Genomic DNA, 25,589 nt, shown 5'->3' on the forward strand with positions numbered 1-25,589 from the left:
TGGCGCAGGTTTAAGCGGAAGAGGAAGTAATAACAATACTTATCTTATGTTACCAAATTCTCCTTTGGTTGTGTTGACTCAGCAGTAAATTATATAAAAAGTAAAGAAAATGAGAAATGATTTTACCCGTAAATTGAATATTAAAAACTTGTTACTGTGTTTACTGTATTTGGTTTTATCTACAATAGTTGTCCTTTAGAAAAATTATCTCTCCTCTTCCGGTTGGGGACGGAAGTTGCCGGATGTTGTTTACGTCGGAGGTTCCAGCTGACTGGCGAGCTCGTCCTGCTGCGGTGGCCGTGGCTGCCGCCGGTCGATGCCGAGCAGGTCGCTCTGGTGGAGGTTTTCCTGGAGCAGCGGTCGGGTGTCAGCTCTCTGCTCCAGGGGGAGGTGGTGGAGTGCCACAGAAGTGCCCTGTTTAAGAGTTAAATGTTGAAATAAAATAAAAAATAAGGAACATCCTGGATCCGTTTCTTCACTCTTCTTTATTTTTTTTTATGTATTATAGAAGTATCGGATCGGGACTCTGTATCGGTTCCAAATCAAATGATTCGGTGGGGGGGACATCCCTATCTGTAAACTAGAATTCATCCACTTTCTGTCATAGACGGATCTGTTTCAGGTGCTGTTCAAGCCCATCCTTGTGATCCAGTTAATTTGAGCACTGCTTAGGTACAGAACATGTTTTATTACAGATACTGACCACATGGGAAGAGATGCTTTCTCATGCACCTTTTCCTTTCTGCAGTTTATGCATCAAAAAAGCAAAACGGGAACAGCTAAATAACCACTATAAAGGATAAAACAAAAGAAAGAATAAAAATTAAAAACCAGGTCAGAGGAAGAGGAGACGGTACAAATATATATTGTGCAAGATGTATATGCAAAAAGAAATATGCATGTAAACAGTGTGGCTGAGATCTTCTCAGCATATTGCACGGAAAGTGAGAGTATTTTATGTGGCGTTAGAGTCCGAGAATTTTGCAGTTGTTCAAAAGTCTGATGGCGGTTGGGTGAAAGCTGTCACGTAGCCTCGTGGTTCTGCATGGCAGGCTGCGGTATCTTCTGCCTGAGGGTAGGAGAGAAAACAGTCCATAACAGGGGTAAGTGGGGTCCATGGGGATTCTTGTCATAGTATATAGAATGAAAGGAAATAACAGGAAGACAAATGATCAAAATAAACTAACCAAAAAGCAAACCCTGACAAAGATCTAATGACATACAGCAGAAGAGGAACACTGACTCTCTTTATCTTCGTGATTATGCTTAGTTGTTTTCATCAGCTTGCACAGGGTTCTTTAGCCCTCCCAGTGGTCTGCAGGTTGGTCTGTAGGTGTTCAGGGAGCAGGACCTCAACAGTAAAACTGATTTTTTTGGTCTGTAAGATGCTGTAAGTGTTATCAAATCTCAGAACATCTGAGGAAGGAGGAGAAGAGAATATTTTCTGCACTGCTGGATCTGATCTCACATTAACGTTTTCTGACTAAACAGCATAAAGCCCTATGAACACATGGTTGAAGTGTTTAGGGTTTGAGGATTACTCACAGACCCCTGGTCGCTCACAGGTCAGAGACCCATCCTCAGGCACCAGGTGGGCATTGTAGCGCTGGCTGGGCACAACAGCTCGCATTTCAGCCGCCTTCTTCCTTTCACCCTTTCTATCCTTCAAAAACACCCCAAAACCGATGTCTGCACTCTCAGTGGCAAACTGCCACCTGCCAAGATGGGGAGAAAAAAATGTGGAGAAATCACTTGATTTTTTTTTCCGGAATTTCATTCATTACAAAAAGAAAACATTATTTTGTGTATAATTAGGTTGATGTTCAACATCTGAAATACAGATTCTTCTCTATGACTTCCTGCATCCATCTCTGCTAAAGGCAGGTAAACGCTGTTCTGCTCCGGCTTCTCTGCTTTTCCTTTCTTTATTTTTCAGCAAACTAATCTAAATGCATCTAAACAGTGTAATATTATATCATACATATCACATACTTTGTGTAATAAAAAATTGTTAGCTAACTTCAACTTGAAATTAAGAATTATTAGTATATATTAAAAATATATATAAAAATCATTGTGACCAAATATTGGGTCACTCACTATATATACTGTATAGCAGGCATCGGCAAACAATGGCCTTTTTAATCCGGCCCGCCAAATTTGAAAAAAATTATATTAATAACCCTTGTAAATGTTTTATTTTCCCTGCATTTCTCACATTTTCCTACTAGATGGCACAATCTAGATACATTGACCTTAATTGAGGTGTGGCGTATTACTCCACATTTGCACTTTACTCTTTGACCCCGCAGTCCTTCCATAAAGATGAGTTGACCTAAGACAAGGAAAGTGGACAGAGAATGTCGAGTGGGCAACTAAATAATTTTTCACCGGACACCGATCAACTACTGTACGCCTGATACTCCAAGAGACTATCAAAGAATATATTATCAGCCAGAACTCTGCATGCTAACAATGCTAGCAAGCAGTCAACGAAAACACGGGAGGCTAACTGCAAAGCCAGCCACAGACCAACACCTCAGATCCATCCTGAGAAACTCCACAACCAAACTGTAGGGAATTCCCGTATCAGATGGGATTCCACGACGTGATTCCACGCCGACATCACAACAGTATTATTATCACTGATAACACTTGAACGTCTCATTGGTGACGACACATAATGACGCTGAATAACAGGGGGTAAGATTGGCTGGAGCGGGGGGCGGGCCCCACCGGCGAGCCCCACCCGCTCAGGGGATGGGCCCATGGATATGTACACACGGAAACAGAGGGCGGCCCTTTGTTCGGACTTGAGACGCACACAAGGAACATGATCGGACCTCAGCGCTGATAATCTAAACCAATTTGTACTGATCGGTTTGTTATATAAATATTTTAATCTTTACCCACGTCCTCCTCATTGACTACGCGCCCACGAAGGAGAACAAAGAACCGGACGAGGGTTTGGTAAAACCCTACAAAACTAAAGCACATGTTTTCTACAGATCCCATGATATATATATATATATATTCCTATGGGGTGGGTCACCAAAACACTCCATCCATCTGCTCCTAGTTTTTCCCTTCTGTCCAATTTTAGAACCCATTATGGCCCACGAGTCAAAAGGTTTGCCCACCCCTGCTGTATAGGATGAAAAATATTTTGTCGACAGAGCTGTAATTATTTTCACTGTGCACTATTCTGTTTTTTAATACTCTTAGTATGGTATAACTGACTATTTATTTTAATTTTAATTTAGCTTTCCAAGGTTACATCTGAAAATTATTTATTGCAGATATTCAACTAACATTGATGTAAACCCCCCCCAAAAATCTAATCCCTTTGTTGGAAGTTGGAGCTGGTGAATGTTTGCTTGACAAGTGTCTTGAAAACTTCCACTTCCTCTTAAGCCTGACCTTAGAACGCAGCCCGGGAACAGAATCTCATAGTCAAACTGCTGGGAAGAACCTCGTTTGACGATCGTGCACCGCTCGTAGTCCACCTTAACATGGTCCCGCACATAGTAGGATGGGGGAATTGGTCCAACATGGTTGATCTGCAGCCAAGATCATACATGATGATTAGGATAACAAAAATATGAAATATTGAGAGCCTGGAGTCAGGAGAAATGAAGAAATGAGGGAAAAGCCATGACTTACTGTGACACTACTGAATTCTTGTAATATTACATCATTTATTTATTACATATCATAAAAATAAAAACCAATCACAGACAAGAAAAAAAAAAAAATCCTGAGTGGGATGGGCAGCTAATCGAGCTCATGCCAATCAACATATACCACAATGCACATTTTTGGACTTGTCAGTTCCAGCAAGAATGAATTGCGGAAAGACCTGTTTCAGAAAATGAAAGTCATCTGATGCCACACCTGTGAAAATCAACAGCAATGACAAAAAGAAAAGATGCTGGCAGCAAAACAAGCATGCATTCTGCACCTGCACTGACATACCTTCAAGAGACCTGTCAGTCGAGTCAAATGATACTTCTATTTTAATGGTGTGCATACAGCCTGCTTCTTCCTGCTCCACCGTAGAATGCTACTATCTACATTGTTCCCACTTTTTATTCTGATACAACCGTAGAAAGATCTACGGTTGAAGGGAGATCCAAAGGATAGATGACAACTACACATTATAATTATAATTATGTGTGAGATTTTGAAAAGACGCAAATGATTATGAAACTGGTATTTAACAGAATTCAGGTAGACTTTAAAAATGTAAAGACAATATTTTTATATTTTATTTTATTTACTGTTTTCAATCATTACAAGATCACTATGGTTCAATAAATCAAAGTGAACACTATTGTGAATTAGTCATCCGCAACAGAGAACAGTCTGTCCCAACTCAACATCAGCCTAGTTTAGCACTGAACCACAGCCTCTATTGGTCTGCGTTTTGGCTGCCGACCGGCCGACTCACCATGGTTCGACAGCGAGGATCTCCATCAGGATCAGTCCGCTTACCCCCGTACATCGCCGGTAGTTGCTCAGCATCAATGTGCTTCAGTAAGACCTCCTGCCAGTTAGCTGTCAAACCACGGAAACAGAAACTCATTTCGTGAGAAAGAAGGAAAGAAGGTGGAAATCAAGATGCTTTGACTGGAGTGAATGTGTTTTTGAGTGAAATCTCAAACTAGCAGGGCACTCACTCATACACTAAGATACATACACGTCAACAAGTTCCAAAGGTCCCACTTAACCAAATGGAAAGCTTATCTAAATTATTCAATTACATGACATACTACATTACCTATGTACCATCAAAGTGGCTAAATTCAGGTAGTCATAAAGAAAAAGAAAAGACCTCATGGATCAACATCGTCATCCTGTTTTATTCTTCATTCAACCATTCTACCAAGTACAAAGTCCATGAAACACTTTCGTGTCCTGCTAATGGTGAGACAAACCAATCAAATTGATAACTCCACCTCCTTGGTGGTGTTAATTGAGGTGATGTGTGGCCTCTCACCTCCGAGGATGTGGATCTTTTGTCTTGTGTTCTCACACAGGAAGTGTTTGACTAGGTTGTAGGCCACAGAATAGAGTTTGGGAGCTGCAGGAGAAAGTCAAAACTCTGATTATTCAAAATCAGGGTACAGTGATGATTCAAACAAGCAACGGTGACTACAGGAGATCAGGTGGAATTGTTCAATGAAGTGTCTGAATCAACATGAATTTACATGAAAGTAAAGGAGGAAATTCACCTTTAATGACAAACAGTCTTTTCATGCGTCCTGGATAGTGGTCCTCAAACATCTGGAGGATCTGGAGACAAACATAATGTTACTTCAACATGTCGACCAGTCTACTCGTCTTTGTTTGCACTGTACAGTATGTACAGTACGTATGTCTCAGTACCTCTCCATATGTTTCCATAGCAGGCTTCCATAAATGCTTCAGACCCAGACCTTCAACATCATAGATCATGGTGACTGACTCCACATTTCTCCCCAGCTGGTAGTAAGAAGTGACGGAAAGAAAAATAATCTGTTAAATTAATAATATGATGGAGCAGGCTGGCCATTTGAGAGGTTGATGACTCATTCTTGGTTCCTCAGGTCCACAAAGTTAACTCCAGAATGTTCCTCAATGGCAAATTGTTCACCAAATATTAATCACTTTGTAAAACAGTTTTAGAGTGATAGATTCATATGACATCGAGATCTTAGGACTTGCTTTTTCAGTAGAAGTAGAATATATATATATATATATATACACTGTATATGTGCTCATCCGACCTGAGGAGAGTCGATTAAAACGTCCATCAATGAGTGGAATTAGCTTGTTCGACTGTTTCATTTGAGTAATTCTTATAAGCAAGAAGTAAAACAATACAGTATTTCACAAGAAAAAATAAAGTATAAAAAGTAATCATTTGTGAGCTCATTCTTTTAAAATGTATTTTTTCCTAGCCCATTTGATAAACCTTCCGGTTACCTTAAACAATTGAAAATATGCAAATAACCCTATCACCTTCTCTGCTCTTACCTTCTGTGACTGCAGGACACACTCCTTCTGCAGGACCTCACAGTCTCTGATCTTTGACTTGACTAAGTCTTGCTTGGAGGCGGACAGTAAGAGGCCTTTGGGATCCAAGGGTCCGATGATGTCGTACCAGATGGGACTACCCTCGCGGTCATAACCACACATCCCTCCACACAGATACTTCTCTATCACCTGTGAACAGCAGTCCTTTTGATGTTTTTGCAGTATACATGACCGTGGCTGCCCTTCAAATCCAAAGTGAAGTAAAAATGGCAAACTGAGAATAGCAGCTTTTTTCATATTTATTTCAAGCAAGATTTTTTTTACCTCAGGTGGACGCCACTCTGAGACTAATGTGTCTACTTTCATCTGTTTCCTGAACTCCAAATGCTGAAAGAAAATATAGATTCATGTTAATGTATAAATATTGACATATAGTAAGAATCCTTAGATTAACTTTTTGACATACTGTGGCTAAACTCACTTTAATAATTAAAGTATCTTAAAATGTAAAACAGGGGATGATGTAAACCATGTCCTGTCAACAAGAAGGGGGTCAGTTTTTATTTTAATCACCAGCGTGCGTGTGTCCGTCTGACTGTCCCATCGTCTGTCTGTCCATGAGCAAGATGACTCAAAAGGTTCTGGACGGATCTTAATACAACTTTCAGGAAATGTTGGGAATGTTACCAGGGACAGTTGACTACATTTTGGTGATGATCTCGAAGAGATCCTGGATTCTGGATCAGTTTGAAATTTTCCTTAACATTGCAGTCAATTTCAGAACGTTAGACCCATGGATGTTTTATATTCACAAGAAATTCCTTGACCTGAAAATGGGATTGAAAAATTTGAAACTTTATTACAATATGAAGTGCATGGGGCAAGTTGGCCTTCTGGGTCATGGCCAGCAGGACTACTACCTATCTTATCTCCTCAGGCTGCTGTGAAGACATGTGACCCCTCAATGAACCCTTGCAATACAGCTGCTGTCTAATCGTCATCCAGGCCTCAACTGTTGGGCTGAATAGTCTGCACTGGAGCTAGCATCTCTTTCACACACACCATAGATTTGTCCCAAAAAACAGGAACCATTGTGGTTGGCTTTCAGGGCATTATATGATTTGTACTGTATTACAAAAATATGCAACAGAAAGGAACAACAGAAAGGAAGTGAAGCTGAGCACGATACCGTTCTCAACATGGCCTCAGACTTCTGAACATTGAAGTTTCTGGCTGAAAACAAGTAAAAGAAAGAAAAGTCAGAAGAACTGATGATTCCAGAAGAAAAATGAACAAAATTCTTGAAGATAAGAAGGCAATAATCATCTCGTCTTCAGCTGCTTATCTGAAGTTGCAGGCCAATGGTTCTGCTGGAGCCTAGCCTAGCCTGCTGCGGGCAGAGGCCGGGTACACCCCGGATGAGACACCAGCTCATTGCAGGGCAAAAGAGAGACAACCACTCACACCTACAGAACATTTGAAGTGACCAATTCACCTAAGATGCTTGTTTTTGGAGGTGGCAGGAATCCGGAGAACCTGGAGAGAACCACATTATGGTTATTTTGAACCAAATCCCAATTGGTTCTATTCAATGGCTCCATCATGAGACCAATCATGAGGGTTCACTCTGTTCCATGTCAGGTCATTTGTTTTCATTCCATTAATTAGACCCGACTTAAGTTATTCAAGGCAATTGAATCTGAGTGACCTTGAAGCATTCAGAGCTTACACTGGCTAAACAGACTCTCTTTGTCCAGGTTTTGGAGCTGAATAATAATTGCTATGGTTATTTAGTAACACTTTATTAAAGATACAATACGCTTTCAGTGCTGCTTTCAATTCTTGTTATGAAAGGACTTTTTTGGGAACTTGCATGGAAAGGTCCAGAAACACAGCATCAAAGTGTCTCCTGGCAGAAAGGCCGTCGTCCATCTCAGTGTGCCATTAATGCAATTACACAGGATTAGTCCGATACACAGAGTGCCAGACTGGTGCTCTAATCAGCACAAGGGATCCACAAGACACTGCTTCCCTTTCCATGAGCATCTGAACATATAACTCCAACCAGGGATGCATCCACTCAACTGGATCTAGGACGTTTAAAGAACTTTTAAAAGCACACTTTCTAAAATACAATACCTGAATTATGGTTCACATGGTGCAAAGTGTGGATATTTAATGGAATTTTAACAAAAACAAAAAAAAGGTTTTAAAAAATTGTCTTCCCATTGCTGAATAGCAGGCCTGGTTTTTCACATATGGCTTAAGTATCATGTTCTGGCATGAAAATCATGTGAGCATATTTCTTAAACTCGGCACATAGGTGTGTTTGGATGAGTTGTAACACATCTCTATGTAATAAAGTGCAGCTTCCTCAACGGCACCACAAGGATTTATCTACAAATACGGCTGTAGGCAAAAAGGTTTGATTCCTTTCTGTGCAGAATTTGTATGTTCTTCCCGTGTCTGCGTGGGTATTCTCTGAATTGGTCACTATAAATTGTCCATAGGTGTGTGTTTTTGTTTGTTGTGTTGTTGGCGCTGAGCATCTGGAGTGTACATCACCTTTCGCCCATAGCCAGCTGAGATACGCTCCAGCAGACCCGTAAACCGCAAGGTAGATAAAACGGCTGTAGACGAGACTCATTGCTATCATCTCAGCTACAAGAAAATGGTTGGATGGATGCAAATAATTTGCAGCTATACAGAAGGATGATGAGAAATGTTTTGCAGTGAAAGCAAACTGAGGTTGAAAAGAATTACATGTCCCATGTGATTTATTGCTCACCTCTGAGCCATATTAACAGCATAAAGTCGTACTCTTCAGGAAGTGGAGTAGGAAGGTTGTGCTCTGCAAGAAGTGCCGTAAGAGTGTCCTGCATCCTCTCGCGAAACTACAGAGTAAGGAGTAAAGAAAAGAAAAGATGAGACCAAGATGCTTATGCAAAGTCTTAACAGTTAAATTTCATGCCCTGGAGGTAAAAAAATAAAAATAAAAGGGGGGTGGGGGGGGGGTGGGGGTGAATACAGTACATTTCTTTGTTTACAGATGTAAGGTTTCACTGAGCCATTTCAGATTTTTTTATTCCATTTCCTAGCCCTGTTGTGACATGAAAACTTGTGACATGCTGACTAATTTGCACACTTTAAATGTCTTAAAGCAAGCAGCATATTCAAGAGATTATAAAAGGGTGGCAAAGCTCAGCTTTCCAGGTCAAAAACAACAACTCTGGTTTCATTTGTTTATTTACACTACAACAAAAAAGATCATTTGCTTTCAGCCAATATGAACACTATTCAACTTTGAAGTTTGAAATGTGGCACAACAGTCATTACGTATTGAAGAGATCCTTTGGATTGTGCGTTGAACTCGCCACTCAGAATCCCATTATTGAAACGTACTCAATAACAAAGTTCAATAATGGCTCATTGTAGAACGATTTTCAATTAATTCTGACATTTTTTAGAGAAACCTGTTTGGTTAGAAGATTAATAACATCATTATTGATTGAAGGCAGTTGCGGATCGTGCATTTCATATCTAGGCCTTCAGTAGTGCGCCGTCTGAATCAATCAACCCCTCAATAACCATTTTTATGGTTATAAACAAACCAAGGGTGAACAAGTCTCCTTCTACTGCAGCTACAACCGCGACACACATGAAAAATATCAATAATAACCTCATAATCTTGCAATATTATTTAGGAAAATAGCAAAATTTTACTTGCTAAAAATGCGGATTATTTGAAGCCAAAATCCATCCTCCTCTCTTACAGTTAAATTACTCTGTCGTACAGATTCTTTGTGCGCTTCAGTTCTGTTTTTAGCCGAGACAGATCAAAAAGTGCTCCGTGGCTCTGTGTTGAACCGAAGAAGGCTGCATGCTGGAACATTTTCTTGTATTCCCGAAACTTCTGGGGGTCGAGGCGGGTGACAAAGATCCGTTTTTTCGTGGTCTTGAAATCTGGTCTGTGTCTGGCAAATAATATGGTCCCGAATCCTGCCATGGAGTTGGCGATAGTGCACGCACGCATCTTGCGTTTGACCTCTTGGTGCGCGAGGAGCGCCTCGTAGAGTTCCTCGTATCGGCTTCTCTCTCGCTCAAAAAACAAAACTCAAAATCGTCCAGACGCGGGAGCTGTGTGCAAGACCCCACTTCTGCTGTGCTGCACCAAAGCATCCAACTCCTGTCCTCAGGCGGTTGAGGGTATTAGTCTCCTTGCGGGGCAGGTCCTGGCCAGGAACATCTGTTGGATCCTCAATGTAGCGGCGGAGCCTGAATGGTTCTACTGCCTTCCACTGGTCCCTCCATCTGGTCATCACCCAGCATTCCTTGCATGTGTCAGCAGGTGTTGTGCGGAGCAGCTCCTGCGCCTGTGTGGCAAAAGGGCAACGGAACTTGAGGTGAGTATGTTGTGTTGTCTCCTTGTCAACTGTGCCTTCTGAGCGAGAGCTAGTGTGGCTGCGTCTCGCCTGATCTCTGCGGAGGCGATTCCAGCAAGGACTGGCAGTTGGTTGGTTGGAGTGGCACGTAGGCATCTGGAGACAGTCCACGCTGTTGAGAGCGGCGTCCAGCTTTTGGTCACGGGGGGCTACGACTCCAGACTGGGGCACAGTACTCAGCGGCAGGCAGAACCAGCTCACGGCCATACCTGCCTGAGAATGCCCAATCTCATCAGATTGTTGGTGTCACACGATTGAGATGCCGCTGGCAGATTCAGAATGGAATGGAATGGATTGCTTTTGTCATTGTCATCACAGTACAAATACCGTACAACAACGAAACAAGTTCGATGAGTGAGCTTCAGTTTCATCAACATTCATGTTGTGTTAGAGTGCCTGCAAGAACGGCTTGTAAAGGCCTCCAGGCAGACTTGTTTGACTTTGACCCTGCCTGGCAACAAATGAGTGCTGAAATGTGATTGGAGGCTTTAATATGAAAATACATGACTGGAAGCAGCACAACCATCAGAAAAGCTATGAAAGGAAGCAGACAGACCCTTTGGAATTATATAAGTATTCAGGGACAAAATATAACATCAGTCTGTGATTCAGATATTTATATTTAGGCAAGCAGAGAAGGCCTTGCAGGGCCTGACAGCCCATCGCTGATTGAAGGAAAGGGTCAGTTGCATCCCTAAAACAGTCTGATTTTTTCATAAAGTGGCAAAACAATAAAGTTTATATTAATTATGGCTAGTCTGAAAACTAATGTGTACATTTTAGTTTAAATATTTAAAAGCCATTCATTGTCAGCAATATTTAGATTATTTGAAGTGATACCAGACACCATGTGTTTACAATATAATCAGGGGGATGCTAAAGCGCAGAGCAGAGTACTATTACAGAAAGCTTATTATTATCATCATCATCATCATCATCATCATCATCATCTTTCTGCTGCTAAACTTACCTGCTCCAGTGCCTCAGCCTGTTTAGGACTGAGGTCTCCGACTCCTCCGCTCATGTCTGCACCTCTCCGTGATGTTACCGCTCCGGTGTCCTCTCAGCCTCTCTGTCAGCCGCCTCCTGCTGAAAGGACGAGTTGCAGGTGTAACGGGGTTAAATGGGGAAAGAGCGTGAACGTGACGTCACGCCGCCCACTAGAGCTCCAGTCCGACCTGTTCGCGCGACCAAAGATACGATACAAGAGGACTACCCGCAACGAAAACGACGAGATTCACGGAGAAATCACTCGCTTTCACCAATATTAATGGAAATAAATTGATACCTAATACTTATCTTATGTTACCATATTATTCTTTGGTTGTGTTGACTCAGCAGTAAAAAAAAAAAAAAAAAGCAATAAAAAAACAGAAATTATATCAAAAGTTAAGGAAATGAGAAATGATTTTACCCTAAATTGAATATTAAAAACTTGTTACTGTGTTTACTGTACTTGGTTTTATCTACAATAATTGTCCTTTAGAAAAACTATCTCTCCTCTTCCGGTTGGGGACGGAAGTTGCCGGATGTTGTTTACGTCGGAAGGTCCAGCTGACCGGCGAGCTAAAACGTTAGCACGTTCCCCAAACAATGGTTGTTGGGTTTGTGTGTTTGGAACAGTTTCAGCCGTCGATCGTCCTGGTGTTGTTCGCGCGATGACTCCCGCTGCTCGCTGCTGGTACTTTGTCTGGGTGACGCTACCCCTCGTCCTGCTGCGGTGGCCGTGGCTGCCGCCGGTCGATGCCGAGCAGGTCGCTCTGGTGGAGGTTTTCCTGGAGCAGCGGTCGGGTGTCAGCTCTCTGCTCCAGGGGGAGGTGGTGGAGTCCGGGAAGAGCAGCCGGAGATACGAGGACCAAGAACAGCTGGAGGGGGACCTGGTCCTGGTGAGTAGGGTAGACGGTTCGTTGCTCATTTATAGTGAAAGTTACATGTTTGATGTCCTGGATCATTAACGAAATATTCCCAACAATAACTTATCTGTTTTCTCTGGAAAATAGTATTTAAATACAATTTAGCAATTATTAAAACATAACTGTCAGTGCAGACCTCCATGGCATAATATGAAAAAGATTTACAGTGGGAGGTGAGCTATAAGATATGTATGAATTATGGTGATTTATTTAATAACAATAATGGCAGCATTTTATGTTTTCCATCCATTTTCTTGTAGACGAGACGAACACAATCGTCTCATCTACAGCCGTTTATCCTCCTTGCAGATTGTGGGTCTGCTGGAGCCTATCTCAGCCGGCTTCAGGCGAAAGACGGGGTACATCCTGTCTGTGGGGAGTTGTTTTTCTCCGGGTTCTCCAGTTTCCTCTGGAACTGGAGTGGTTGTTTGTGACACCCTTTGATGAGCTGGCTTCTCATCCAGGGTGTACCCCGCCTCTCACCCGTAGCCAGCTGGGATAGGCTCCAGCATAACTAACCCTTATGTCGGCTGAAGACGAGATAATTAGGGTCATCTTGCCTTCAAGAAGACGAATGAAAGTTACAAATATGGTGGGAAAATAAAGGAACAATTATGTCTCAAGTGATGTTTATCTGTCCCTGCTGAGTAGCCCTTTTTCCACTTTGGGGAAAGATTTCACATTCCTGTATGCTAACACCCTCCTACAGCTAGACAATTCATTTCTAATGGGATTAAGTTTAATTTTACAATTTTAAAAGCTGCTGTCCAGTGTTTGATCTGCTTTCTGCCCTCAGGTTCAGGGCGAGGAAACGCATATAAGCAAAGGAAAAGCCAAAGATGATGCCAAAGAGAAGAGGCTGTGGATTGGGGTGGTGCCCGTGGAGATGGATGACAGCAAAGCCTCCACCGGAAACCAGGAGTCCTTTGCTGATGCAGTGGTCGATAAAGTAAGAAGTTTACTTTTCTCTGAATACATATACTGAATTTTAAATAGAATTCTGTTCAGACAGGCTTTGACTCAAAGCATGCTTCCCCTTTTGTTCAAGATGAGGCGAGCATTGGTCCTCGGAGCATCTGCGCTGATCATTCTGGCTCTCAACCAAAACACAGTCAGTGAGGTAAATCTGCAAAAATGTTATCTCCAATGTGAACCTTGATAAATTGTAAATGATCACCTTTTGTTATGTCTGTTACCTAAAAAAATCCTCCACTTTCTGTCATAGACGGATCTGTCTCAGGTGCTGTCCAAGCCCATCATTGTGATCCAGACATCTGAAAATGTCACCAAGTTGATTGGAGCTCTGCTTCGGTAGAGAACATCAAAGCCGCAAATATGCAAAGTTTACTTTACTATATTTTATAGCATTTCTACCTCATGCTAGTCATTCACGTTTCAGGATCGTGTATGTCTGCGCAGTGATGGAAGGTGTCTTTGCACTGAGTGTCTCTCTCTCTCTGAAGGGGCCTTCGAGCCACGGCAAAAATCACTTACAGGGCGATTCTGCAGGACAACCTGGTGAGCTCCTTCATTCTATCGGCTGACGTTGTGTTTCTCACTTGTTAGCACTCTGCAGTGGTGAGTGAACAGATGACTGAGCTGCTGTGTGTTCGGGCAGGGAGCCACACTCACACTGTGGTCCAGCTGTGGGCGATCTAGAGGAGGTCGCTTCGGAGAGTGGCAGGGGGTCATCTGCACGGGGGAGACCAATTCTCAGGTCCAGGTACGGAAGCCGCACAAACACCTGATAACACGGTCCCTGTTCGTGTGTTTTTACACGGCTTTTATAAAGCGATAGGGAAGTTTTTTTGTGTGATATCAATCTGTTTACACGTAATAATTTCTTTCTGGAAAAAAAGCTGCATAAAGACAGATTCATTATCATAAGATTTCTACAAACAGGAAAATCACAACCTAAAGGAAAACTCTCATTCCCTCAGAGTAACAGTTTTAAGTGGGGTGGGGAGGGTTGTCATAAGAAAATTGTGCTGCACTAATGGAATTCAGCTAAAAAATGCCGCAGTTTTATTTCCGTGTGACTTTGATATGCTTCAAACAATGTTTTTCTATCCAACGACTTTTTGTCGAGGCGGGGGTTTGTCTGTCCGTCCGTCTGTTAGCAAGGTAACTAAAAAGGTTCTGACGGAGCGCGATGACATTTTTAGGAAATGTTGGGAATCTTACCAGGAACAGATGATTCTGGATCACTTTGAAATGTTTTGTAACATTGCAGTCAATGGAGCTTCAAAATGTGTTCCTCAATATCTCGGTTGATTATGCACCGATGTTTATGGAATTTGACACAGTCATGTAGGGTGGGGGGGGGCTCTATCCTACCACCAAATTTCATCCAGAGCCGATCCAGATTGGAGTCAGTAAAAAATATTTAATTTTCACATTGAAAACTCCATTTATGGATTCAAAAATCAGTTAAAAATACACATAAACTCTGATTCACTTTTACTTTTCGTGGTTATTGTATAAAGATACCAAGAACAATTTAGAACCTTTTGGTGATAATCCAGATCACCATGTGGACGGTGTAAATCTAATCTAAGGGGAATGAGCTGCTTGGCAGAGGTCTGCGCTCTCTGAGTGCTTTTCTAGTTATTATTAGTAATAGTGGTATCTATTTTATTTTAAGGTCTAATGTCTCCAGCAATCTACCACTCAGTAAAGTAATAGAAACGAAATAAAAAGTTTGAACCGAAATCGAACTACATTTTGAAGTGAAGCTCTTAATTTGCTGCTCGAGTGAATGTTCTACTCGTCTCTACAAAGGGAAGCATGGTTTAACTTTCATGTAGACTGATGAAGTGATCAGCTGCGTAGAGTGATGTGGACGTTCCCTGTGTGTCTAGAAGTACCTGCAGCAGCTGTGGGACACCGTCCTCCTCGTGGCGCTGATCCTCAGCACCGGCGTCATTGTTCAGGCTCGCTGGCAGTACCAGGACCAGCAGCTGAATGACGACTTGGAGGTAGAGTAAACTCTGGTGTCGAGAAACATGGCGTGATGCAAGTTTTTTCTTTATCAGCTGACAAGTATGACAATAAACAGCGGCTGAATGTAAGCTTAAGTGTACTTAAGTACAAATGTTGGTACTTGTGCAACGCATTTCCGTTTTGTACTTACTGCTTTAACTTTATTTCATGTTGTACTTTTAACGACACTTTCTCCTACTTGCTTTGCAATTTCAGATTTCTGTTATGAATTACATGCTCAGTAAAATGTATTCCTCAGCTCCATTCCAAACAGGCGGTTCTGAAGAGAATGTCGTCGTTGAAGACAAAAAGATACCGTCAGCCCAAACTGTGGCGCGACCCACGCCAGTCAGGAGAGACGGACGACTGCGCCGTCTGTCTGGAGCCGTTCAACAACAACCAAGTCAGCCAGCGCTCTTCCTGCTGACGTCTCTAAAGCAGCTCCCGGGGCAGCGATTTGGTCCAAACCGTTGTCTTGTGCTGTTTGTGCCTCAGTGTCTGCGGGTGCTGCCGTGTCTTCACGAGTACCACAGAGAATGCATCGATCCCTGGCTGCTGCTGCAGCACACCTGTCCTCTGTGCAAACGCAGCATCCTGAGTGAGTTCACGCGACCCCGTCTGTTGGTGGTTCGCTCATGACCACGACTGAGTCAAAGTAATCGGGTTACTCTACACGGCGAGGAAGTGATGTCAGTGTTCCCCATGTTCAAGTCGTGTTCGCTTCCTCCTTAGTTTGGTTTTAATGCCGGGAGTTTTGTATTTAAGCTCCCCCCGTAGTTTATGTTTTATACCTTAATTCATTTAGTAAATTTCCATGCAGCTAGAAACCTCAACTACTGAGAATTCCGTTTCAATTAAGCAATTTTATGCATTTTCGCAAATAAAAAAGATACAATTGGAAGCAGAATGATTCAACGACTGTTTAAATGTAGTAATAAAAAAACAAAATGACTTGCAGACAGCTGTTAGACTGTATTGCCCATGAACTGAATACCCTAATGTTGCATATATATATATATGATAAAAATCAAATATAAATGTTTTCTCTCTCTCCAGGCAACATGTGCAAAGACAGCTAACAGCTGCCTCCTCCTCCATGGCAGCGGGTCTGTTCACGTTTCATCTCTTTCTCAATGACATTATTAGTCATTTTTACTGACCTCATGCTTCCACCTTCCAGCAAAGGATTGTGGGGCAAAGATAAACTTGCCTCAGTAGCTAGCCGGCTGTCTGGGCTGTGTTGGATTTTTACCTGTACAGTGATGGTGCTGTCTTGCGTGTGAACAGTATTTCTTCCTGGGACGATGTTATTGTACATTAATATTATTGTGTGTGTGAGATGCAGTAGTGAAGATGTAACTAATAATATGTCTGCTCAATGTGACTTTTCACTCCTTCTGCTCTGTCGTGGTGGGGGAGGGGGGCAACAGCTAGGGTAGCCGGGTTTCTGGCAAACACTCCTACCCAGAGCAGAAAGTCACGGCCGTAACTTTATAGTAGCATGTAGGCCCAAATGATGTCAGTAATTCTCTTATTGGATTAGGAGAATGTAAATGTGACCGATTTCATCCACTGTCAAATGTCATGCTTCTGTCATCGATTTGTTGTAGACGTTTTGTAGTTGTGATCCAGAATTTGCTGCAGTATTCGGTAGCAGCTGTGGAATTGGAGTTTGCACTTTGCGTTAGAGCAACATTGAAAACTGTTAAAAAAAAAACTGAAAATATTTCCTGAAAAAGCTTAAAAATGATACTTAAAGGTCCCATATTATGAAAAACTCACTTTCCCCATGTTCCTGCACTACTATTATGGCGGGTTTGGGTCCTTATCAATGCAAAAGCATCAATAAATGGGCATCGGAAGCAGAACCAGTAGCAGTTGGAACTGGGTATGGTGCCGGTTTATTTCCCAGCAGGGACAGACAACTTCCTGGGGTCTCTCGTGGCCTCTGAATTTTCCTAACCAAGATTAATCCAACTAGAACAGAAGCAAATTTATTTATTTTTCGATACTGTAAACTATTTCTTTAATGATCTATATGTAACAACAAAAAATTAAATACTGCAATGTGCAATGAGGGCATTTTCTGTCAGCTGTTGCAGTTTTATCACCAAAGGTGGGTGAAAATAATCGTCGCAGCATTGCTGAAAATAATTGTATTGAAAGTTTTACGTCCGATAAGTCGCAGTCGTACTTCAAAAGATCTCCATTTTATAATATGAAAATAAAAGTTGGTCTAATCAGACTTTATTTCAGTAATGATTGAAAACTCAAAGGATGTCAAACTCATTTATTTAATGTCTTTTGTTTACTGTCTAAAGTGGTTACGTGTGCTTTTTGTTCCAAAATGCTCCGATAGATCTTTTGCCTTTAAATAGAATAATGTGCGTGGAAACCGAACCGAAGGACCGAAAGGCCTCTCCGTCCAACACTTGCCTCCAAACATAGTTATTAAAAGGTCAAACTTGCTTTATTTCTCTAAACTTCTGAAGATCGGAAAACTGGTATGAACCTGCTGGATGACGTTGAATGCATGCACTTGAACGCACCGTGCCAGCAGTCTGCACACTAGATTCTCATAAAGGACAGTCTTCCACTGACATCCACACTTGATCACCAGGTCAGCATTTATTCTTCCAGCAATAGAGGGAAGCTCAGTCTCACCAGAATTCTGACTGTCACTTTATTGTATTCCTGTGTTGCCTCCTTACGATGATGTCAAAGATCCTTAACTCTGGATCTTTATACACTTATTTGTTACTTGGCAAAAATAAAAGTCTTATTCTTGTCCTCAGTCTCTGATTTTTGGTTTTTATGGCGACACAAAACAAAACCCTTTGGGTAAAGAGATGAATGTCTCCCGTGCTCATAAACCTAAACGGATGTTCAACAGAGTCTCAAACGTTTTGGCAAGACGCTTGGCAATGTCCGACGACTATCGGAATGACGTTAGAAGTACGGGATGATTACGGGGACAGACAGCTGGCCCCCGTCTTCTTTCTCTTCACTGATCCCTGTCACCCCTCCCTCCTATCAGTCCCGTTCACTTCACTAGCATGGCACCACCCTACAGGTCAGGAGGGGATCATGCCTTTGTTCCTCTTGCGGTCGGCCATTGTGCGGCGGTTGTGGTTTGACACGTGGCTCTTGTTGGCCTCCTTTTTGCGCCGGTCCAGAATTGTGTCTTTGGTTTTTCCTTGGCCTTTGGGCTTTCCCACCACGTTGCCGGGATTCTCCGGTCGAAAACTGAAAGACAGGACGAAGGGACGTCAACGGAGGAGCGGAAGGGACCACCAGGTGAACGTCGGCCTGTGCTTTGTCACAAGTTAATTTTAGAAACAGCAAACGTACTGTATACAGCGACACGTCGACATACGAGTGTTCCGAGACACGAGCAACTTCCAGATGCTGGCGCTAAATGTCCGAGCGCTGCGAGCGCGCGTCACACGTTCCGTTCAGGTATTCCCCACCCTCCTTACTCGTCCCCTGCGCGTCTCCCGTGTTGCGTTCCCATTATTTACGTGATTTTGGGTGTATCTGAGTATTCCTTATACGCGATGCATCCAAAGAAAGCGAGTGGTGACGATGGGAGTGAGAAGAAAAGACGCACGATGACGATGGAGATGAAGGATGGAATTATCGATCAACGTGACCGTGTGGTGTCGGCGTCAGTGATCTGGCACGCCAGTACGAGTACATCGACAATATGTACAAGCCTCAAACAGAAGGATGTATCAAGAACACTAAGCCTTCCAAAGGAGTAACTATTACATATATGTTTATGTAAGTGTAAAAGTACAATTACTGCATAAAGTGTCTCCGTACACAGTTTAGACAGATCCAGATGTTATTATCTGGGCTTTATATTAAGGTGTCTCAGACCAAATCACATATAAATCAAATATGGAAATCATATAACTCGTACTCATTCAGATGAGGAAACATTATTTAAGGAGATAGTAAAGGGAAAGAAAAGGAACGTCACAGTATTTTATTTTCATTGAAGAGCTTTAGGGTAAGTTCTAAACGGATCCTTTACCCTTTCCTTTGTTGTATGGCAGCTCTCCGAGCTTCAGCCCGCTCCCTCAGCACAGCTGGATCCTGCACAAACTGGTCCCTGTTCACGTTGATCTGAAATTAAATGGATTAAAGTGTCAGTACATAGTTGGAAAGTCACAAGAGGAACACATTTCATTTGAGGAATCGGGTAATGTTTGACAGACAAATGCTGCACTAAAGATTATTAGGAAGAACAGTGGTTCCCTTGTAACAGTCAGAAGACACCATCGTAATCCATCTAGATCACAAAATACCAAGAAACACAAGTGGGAATAGAATTTGTAATAATTTCTGATTATTAAAACAAAAGTTTAACGTTAGCTTCACAGATCAAGGCTCACACTAAAGGTCCTGTCAACATCTGTATAAAATATATCACTTCCTGTCTGAGGCGTTTTCAGTACCGGTAAAGTCTCTTCCTCCTCTTCATCTTCTTCCTTTTCATCATCCTGTGCTTTGTATGTTTGTCTCAGTACTTGTGGGATGGTGAAAGGTCTGCAGAGAAACAAAAACTGATATTATAATCATTCACTGGCCCATTAAAAGTTGCCTTTCAGGTCCTGCTTCCAAGTGTGTGCGAGTCACCTTCTGTTCAACAAACTGTCTCCATCCAGGTCATTGGCGCCCACTTGGTTCACGTCGTAGGTGTCGTCGTACTCGTCGTCGTAGTCGTCCACGCCGTAGGTGGCTGCGCTCTCGCCAGGTTCAACGACGACCTCGTCCACCACCGTCTCGTAGGCCTGGTAACGAGCTTTCTGCTCCGCTATGTGCTTCTTGTCGTTCAGCATCTCTCGAACATTCTCTCCTTTCCTGTACGAGTAAGAAAGTACCAAAATTAGATTTTCCCTCGGATAAATAATCAAATCGGCACCTTCCTCGGCTTGATTCTCCGCTGGCATCAATCACTTTTGACATCCGCTTGTTTTTATTTCCACTGTAAATATTCTATTAATTAAAAGGAGTGCTGGACTTTAAAACATCCGATTGGTCAGTGAGTTTACGTTCTCACCTCCTGCCCTTCCAGACGCGGGACATGTCCACCTGGTCCCTGCGAAAGATGTCAAACTCGTCATCATCAAACACGTTGGATCTGGAGTTCATCACATCTGGAAGCTCCTCTTTCACTGGCCTGAAGGGACACAAGAGGAATAGACATTACATCCAGCATATTCTCTTTTTATTCAGCTCCATTTGCTTCAAAATGCTTTGATGAGTTTAGGATTTATACAATTACACAAGTCTTTTGATCAATTATTTATCAATCAGAAATTCTAAAGCATTAACTTTCTAAAATGACAGTATGCTCTGCTTTTCTCCTTTTTAATATTAATTTAAAATTACTTTGTTAAAATTTCTGTCTACATGAAAACATATTTGAGTAATCTCTGGTTGTGTAGATGGATGAATAATCATCGTTCGCAGCTTAAGAACATTGAAACATATTGAAATAGAATAAATCCTGAGCAGAATATTAAATGAATCTGAAAGATTGTTACACATCTTTTAAGAATGTCTACAGGTCATCAGACAGAATCTTTAGGCACCAAACCAGTGAAAGAGAATTTCAGAAATATGGTAGAAAATATCGTCATCGTGTGAAAGCCGCCATCCTGTATGTGAGTTACCTTGGCAGAGCTCGGTCTAGTTTGTTCAGGCTGGGGGCCAAACGATCCTCGAGGATGTTGTTGATGACCAGCTCAGCGTTGTAGTCGTACTCCTGCAGGCAGGCCAGCAGGAAGCCTTCGCCTAAATCAGGCAGCAGGTCCTTGATGCACGACAGCAGAGATTCCAGCGCAGCCCCGCTCACCGAGCACACCGCACCCTAAGATGACAACGGGACGCCCTCAGCCTGGTCCCCGCTTTTTCCTAAGAGTTGTATCGTCTTCTTTGCTACACAATCAAACTTCACTTCGTGAGAGAGTGCTGAAAGTGATCCGAGAAGACTCAGTTTATTTGCTACATTCTGTTTCCCAGCAACTAAAACTTACAGCAGCATAAACACACAACTTTTTAAACATATATATACATTTCTAAATCTTATCCTGAGTTGTGTGCTTGGCGTTTGGGTTTACAACTTTATTTCGTTTTGTTTATCCATCATTAGATTAGTTTTAAACTCGCCTCTTTTGCATTTTAAGTTGCCCGTTTTATGTTGAATTTAATTCCGTTGTAACCAGCTGACGTGACGTTCTCTGATCTCTGATAGGTGACACAACAAAAGCCGTTTGCTGCCTCACTCCTTTCCCGTTAACATAGTAATAGATGTGGAACAATCAGTCACTACTTATGACAGAAATCCAAACATTTCCCGTTTGAGCCTCTTTGTTCAGCTGCAGAAGATTTCATGTGCTACAGGAAAGTATAATAGTAAAATATCTTCATGATAATTCTCCAGTAAAACAAGGACATGGCTCCTGAAACTATCCGTGCAACTGGTGGTGATTAAAAGATCATGATCGTACATCTTACAATAATATTAGAACTCACATTGTTTTCTTTTTGGGGAAGATCCAAGATGGCTGCTGCTCCCCTCAGGTCATCGCCCCCTTCTGTCTCTTGCTCCTCCTGAACCTTAACGCCAGCTGTGAAAGCAGCAGCGGCACCCACTTTGTGCTGAATGTGGTTCTGTGGCTTCCGCCGCCCAACGCCGTCCCAGGCGCTGGCCACCCCCTGGAGCAGGTAGGACGTTCGCGTCTCATCACTGACAGAAGCAGGCAGTCAAGGAGTGGAATCCCTGAACGCATCACCGAGGCCTGGCTTTGAGATCTCCCTCCATCTTGGATGTCTCTTCACGTCAGCTGCCTGTCCAAGGCCGGAACTAATATCTGATTATTGATTGGGTGTCTTACACATCTTAAGATAATTCTAGAGCTCTAGCAATGAAATATCTTTTATGTCCTACGAACTTTACAAATACTGAATGAATGCAATGACAAGAGTGCAAAAAAACAACACACAGAAGAAGAACTTTTAAAAAAGTGAAGCTTATCAATCGTTTTGGTCTTTAGCTATGAAAACATGCTTTCAGTTTGTTAGTAATACCATATAAGGAAGTTCCCTCTGACTTTAAATCACGACGTTCATTTATACGTGCAAATCGACACATCCTCGTATCTTTAAAGAAGTCTCATTTTTGTACTTGTAAAATACAGGCCGACAGTTATTGTCCACATTTTTCATGATTTGCGATGGATTATTTATATGTAGGACAGGACGCGGGATGTTATACGACAGAGCCCGCTTGATCAGTTAAAGGTGATACGGATACATGACGGGGAGGGCCTGCTGCAGGAGGCTGACGTCATCTGCAATAGGGAACTGCTCATCGTAGTCCGACAAGAACCTGCGCAAACAAAAAAAAGAACACGCATTGTATTTGAAGTTCTTGTATTTAAAGGAACAAAGCGCCTAGAAGGCATAAATAGTTACCGTTTTTCAGGTAAGAAAGACGTGAAAAGTTGAAGGAGCTCCTCTGCATATGTTTGCGTGTTTTCCCCCCTGCAAGATAACAAATGTCAAACAGAATTAAAACACTTAAATGTAATGCTCATCTCGCCAACGCATGCTGAGAGACGGGACATCTCACCCCTCCAGAATTGGCTGCAAACATCTGTGATGCAGCAGCAGGTGAGTCGTCTCCACCATCTTGCGACAGGAGTGGGACAACCTCTTCCACAAGTCCTGCTGAAGACTAAAGAACGGGTTGGGGAGCTTTTCAGCATTTGGTTTTCACGTTTTATTTATTTTATTGGCCTTTTTATAAAGTGCGGCACTGATTTACCTTTTATCATCAAAGTGTCTCTTCCTCAACGCCTTCTCAAGATCAGGCACAGCGGTTTCATAAAATGAGGTGAGTCTAAAAGGAGGGGGAACAAAGTGATCACGACGTTTCTGAGAATGCGCAGCGCTACGTAAGCGCAGGCGATACCAGTCTAGGCCAGCCGTCTACCTGCTGAGGAAACTGTGGTCATGAAAGCTGGAGCAGGCAGTCGGGAAGATATCCAGGAAAGCATGAATGGTGGTGGTTGAGTCACAGAGATACAGAATGAGATCTACGAGCTCCTGTGACATAGAAGGAAATACATTCAACGAAGCATTCCTGGAACGTTACAGTCCAATTTTCATCGACAGTAAATTCATTGTGATTTAAAAGCCAGCTAATGAGCAGATGTGCGTCCGTCTGACCCGCTCGTCCATGGTCATGGCTGTGGTGTTGTTTGCGCTCAGCTTCATCGGCTCGGCGGCGGTGGCCCCTTCGCAGCGGAGGCCACACTTATGCAGGATGGTGTCAAACACCTGATAAAGAATATAAAGATAAAGATAAAAAATATATATAAAGAATTCGTCTGTAATCTCGCAGAGAGCACATTTACAATTAGTGTGTTATTTGTGCGTCTGTTGTGTCATGAATTCTCTCTGAAACCCAACTAAACACAAACATTCAGGACCATTATTATTACAATTATTATTACAATTATTATTACAATTCTATACCATTATTATTTATTACTTATACTTGCCATACAGATAATAAAAATACTTGAACATCTGTGCTCCGCATCTTACCTGCAGCACGGTGGGAACCGTCTCAACCAGGTCGCTGTAGTATGACGGTTGCTTTGTAAAGATGTTCTCTGAAAAAGGCATCGATAAAGATATTACACGCCAATAAAAAAAAAAAAAGATATGCTTCGCAACGACTAAGGCGAACGGTTAACACGCGGTTCACCGATCATCTTGTGCAGCAGCTGGCTGTTGCCCTTTCCAAAGAGCACACACAGATCCAGAATTTTGGGAATGTCAAACAGGAAGTTGTCGTAGATGATTTCTCCAAATACAGTCGGGGTGATGAAGCTCTCCTGTTAAAGAGGAGCACAAAGTAACAGATTACATGTATGACAAGGTACTCACTACTCAGGGAAAATATCAAAATGTAACCGGTATTTGGACGGATGGGTAGAAAACTTTGCTCCGTCTTGAGTTCACATATGGGTGCTGCTCCTACCTTGGATTCTTTGTGTGTGGCCATCCTTAGGAAGGTCAAGAAGACTGCCCTATGGATGGAGCGCTGGACGTCAGCCACCGCAGGAGAGGAGGACAGGGCGGCAAGGTCAAGGCTGCGGGGAGCGTGATGCAGGTATGAATCAAGGCATCTGTGGAGAGACTCATCAAACACCACCTGATGGAGAAAACAGACCAAGCCAGCGGTGAAGGGAGAGCGTCCATCAATGAACATTTGAACTACGGCGTATCTTCGTGGTTAATGAGATGTGCTTTCATCTCAACGGTTCCCCACCTGGCACCAGAACCTGTCATGCGGTAGCGAAAGCAGCCACTCCAGGTCCTCTGTGATGAACCTGGCATGTTCTAAGAACTCCTCCGCCTCAGCGGGAGAGCCGTATTCGGGTGGGGGCTTGTAAGGCACAAAATAGCGTTCCTCCTTCCTGGCTGGGTGCTGAAGTTCAACAGAGAGCACAGGGTTTGTTTCTGGTGAAGCGTCTGGTCGCGTACGGATCCGTATCAAACCGAAGGCCACGGCTCACCAGCGCAGGCAGCGTGCGCTCTTTTCCTTGGGGGTCAGCCTCGGTCACCTGTTGCTCATCCAATGGCACTTGGGCGCAGGCCATTGCTTCTCACTCTGGAGTTCCATGCACCGAATGTTCACGTTAGATTAAGAGAAATGACATTTTACTCTTCTATAATCGTTATCCTGTGAACTTGTAGGTTTTCAAAGGGCATGTAATTCAACATTAGCAGCAACACACATAAAAGGCTGAGCAGGTTATTGTGTCTTTAGCTTTCCTGTGATATACAATGTAAACAATGGATTCTACATTCTACTACATTTATTGGAAGCTATTAATGTATGCTAGTTTGTGTGGAACGTTTCAGCGCCGCAGTTACCCGTTAATCTATTACTTTAGCTCAGACCACAATAAAAAAAAGGCCTCAGATGACTTGCTAGCTAACAGTTATCCGCAATTTCACAAGTTCGACCGGCCTGACAGCTCGCCGGTGAATAGCGGCGGAGATAAGCTAACGAGCTAGCGGCTTTATGCTAATGCACAATAACTAAATTACACTCACCGCTAATGGAGCTTTTTTTTTTTTTTAAGCCATCACATCAGAATTGTCACAGTTTTTCATCATTTCAGTTTCCAAGCGTACTTCGACC

General features: G+C 42.6%; 3 protein-coding genes across 3 annotated transcripts; 1 reads left to right on the forward strand and 2 right to left on the reverse strand.

Moving 5' to 3' along the window:
* Nucleotides 1-524: 524 nt before the first annotated feature.
* Nucleotides 525-11,484, reverse strand: LOC137913582 (SEC14-like protein 2). The gene is made up of 13 exons (XM_068757226.1): nucleotides 11,431-11,484; nucleotides 8,807-8,912; nucleotides 7,208-7,251; nucleotides 6,343-6,405; nucleotides 6,019-6,207; nucleotides 5,389-5,484; nucleotides 5,235-5,295; nucleotides 5,000-5,083; nucleotides 4,451-4,557; nucleotides 3,421-3,560; nucleotides 1,546-1,715; nucleotides 1,244-1,416; nucleotides 525-1,069 (listed from the first exon to the last, which is right to left on the reverse strand). The coding sequence occupies exons 1-12, from the start codon at nucleotides 11,482-11,484 to the stop codon at nucleotides 1,280-1,282; spliced, it is 1,251 nt and encodes a 416-aa protein (XP_068613327.1). The 3' UTR covers nucleotides 525-1,069; nucleotides 1,244-1,279.
* A 584-nt stretch (nucleotides 11,485-12,068) lies between these two features.
* On the forward strand, nucleotides 12,069-16,434 carry LOC137913588 (RING finger protein 215-like). The gene is made up of 10 exons (XM_068757231.1): nucleotides 12,069-12,346; nucleotides 13,170-13,322; nucleotides 13,422-13,493; nucleotides 13,599-13,684; nucleotides 13,837-13,891; nucleotides 13,992-14,096; nucleotides 15,235-15,351; nucleotides 15,615-15,758; nucleotides 15,851-15,953; nucleotides 16,412-16,434. The coding sequence occupies exons 1-10, from the start codon at nucleotides 12,119-12,121 to the stop codon at nucleotides 16,432-16,434; spliced, it is 1,086 nt and encodes a 361-aa protein (XP_068613332.1). The 5' UTR covers nucleotides 12,069-12,118.
* Nucleotides 16,435-17,959: 1,525 nt separating this feature from the next.
* On the reverse strand, nucleotides 17,960-25,589 carry LOC137913568 (activating signal cointegrator 1 complex subunit 2-like). Its single transcript, XM_068757210.1, has 19 exons — nucleotides 25,502-25,589; nucleotides 24,958-25,052; nucleotides 24,711-24,869; nucleotides 24,420-24,593; nucleotides 24,144-24,273; nucleotides 23,981-24,048; nucleotides 23,600-23,710; nucleotides 23,364-23,476; nucleotides 23,196-23,270; nucleotides 23,001-23,105; nucleotides 22,844-22,912; nucleotides 22,683-22,757; nucleotides 21,902-22,115; nucleotides 21,040-21,236; nucleotides 20,424-20,543; nucleotides 20,000-20,224; nucleotides 19,819-19,909; nucleotides 19,395-19,486; nucleotides 17,960-18,601 (listed from the first exon to the last, which is right to left on the reverse strand). The coding sequence occupies exons 2-19, from the start codon at nucleotides 25,039-25,041 to the stop codon at nucleotides 18,430-18,432; spliced, it is 2,274 nt and encodes a 757-aa protein (XP_068613311.1). The 5' UTR covers nucleotides 25,042-25,052; nucleotides 25,502-25,589; the 3' UTR covers nucleotides 17,960-18,429.

The sequence above is a fragment of the Brachionichthys hirsutus genome, unplaced genomic scaffold (assembly GCF_040956055.1).
Source record: "Brachionichthys hirsutus isolate HB-005 unplaced genomic scaffold, CSIRO-AGI_Bhir_v1 contig_718, whole genome shotgun sequence".
Lineage (NCBI taxonomy): Eukaryota > Metazoa > Chordata > Actinopteri > Lophiiformes > Brachionichthyidae > Brachionichthys > Brachionichthys hirsutus.

Excerpts from the sequence above, each read along its gene's own strand:
- LOC137913582 (XM_068757226.1), bottom strand. The coding sequence starts at position 11,484 with ATGAGCGGAGGAGTCGGAGACCTCAGTCCTAAACAGGCTGAGGCACTG. Across the intron at positions 1,716-3,420 it reads TTCCCGGGCTGCGTTCTAAG|GTGGCAGTTTGCCACTGAGA; the intron begins GTCAGGCTTAAG and ends CCATCTTGGCAG. Across the intron at positions 1,417-1,545 it reads CTGTGAGCGACCAGGGGTCT|ATGTTCTGAGATTTGATAAC; the intron begins GTGAGTAATCCT and ends CTCCTTCCTCAG.
- LOC137913588 (XM_068757231.1), top strand. The coding sequence starts at position 12,119 with ATGACTCCCGCTGCTCGCTGCTGGTACTTTGTCTGGGTGACGCTACCC. Across the intron at positions 12,347-13,169 it reads TGGAGGGGGACCTGGTCCTG|GTTCAGGGCGAGGAAACGCA; the intron begins GTGAGTAGGGTA and ends TTCTGCCCTCAG. Across the intron at positions 15,954-16,411 it reads GTGCAAACGCAGCATCCTGA|GCAACATGTGCAAAGACAGC; the intron begins GTGAGTTCACGC and ends CTCTCTCTCCAG.
- LOC137913568 (XM_068757210.1), bottom strand. The coding sequence starts at position 25,041 with ATGGCCTGCGCCCAAGTGCCATTGGATGAGCAACAGGTGACCGAGGCT. Across the intron at positions 24,594-24,710 it reads ATGACAGGTTCTGGTGCCAG|GTGGTGTTTGATGAGTCTCT; the intron begins GTGGGGAACCGT and ends TTTCTCCATCAG. Across the intron at positions 20,225-20,423 it reads CGCGTCTGGAAGGGCAGGAG|GAAAGGAGAGAATGTTCGAG; the intron begins GTGAGAACGTAA and ends TTACTCGTACAG.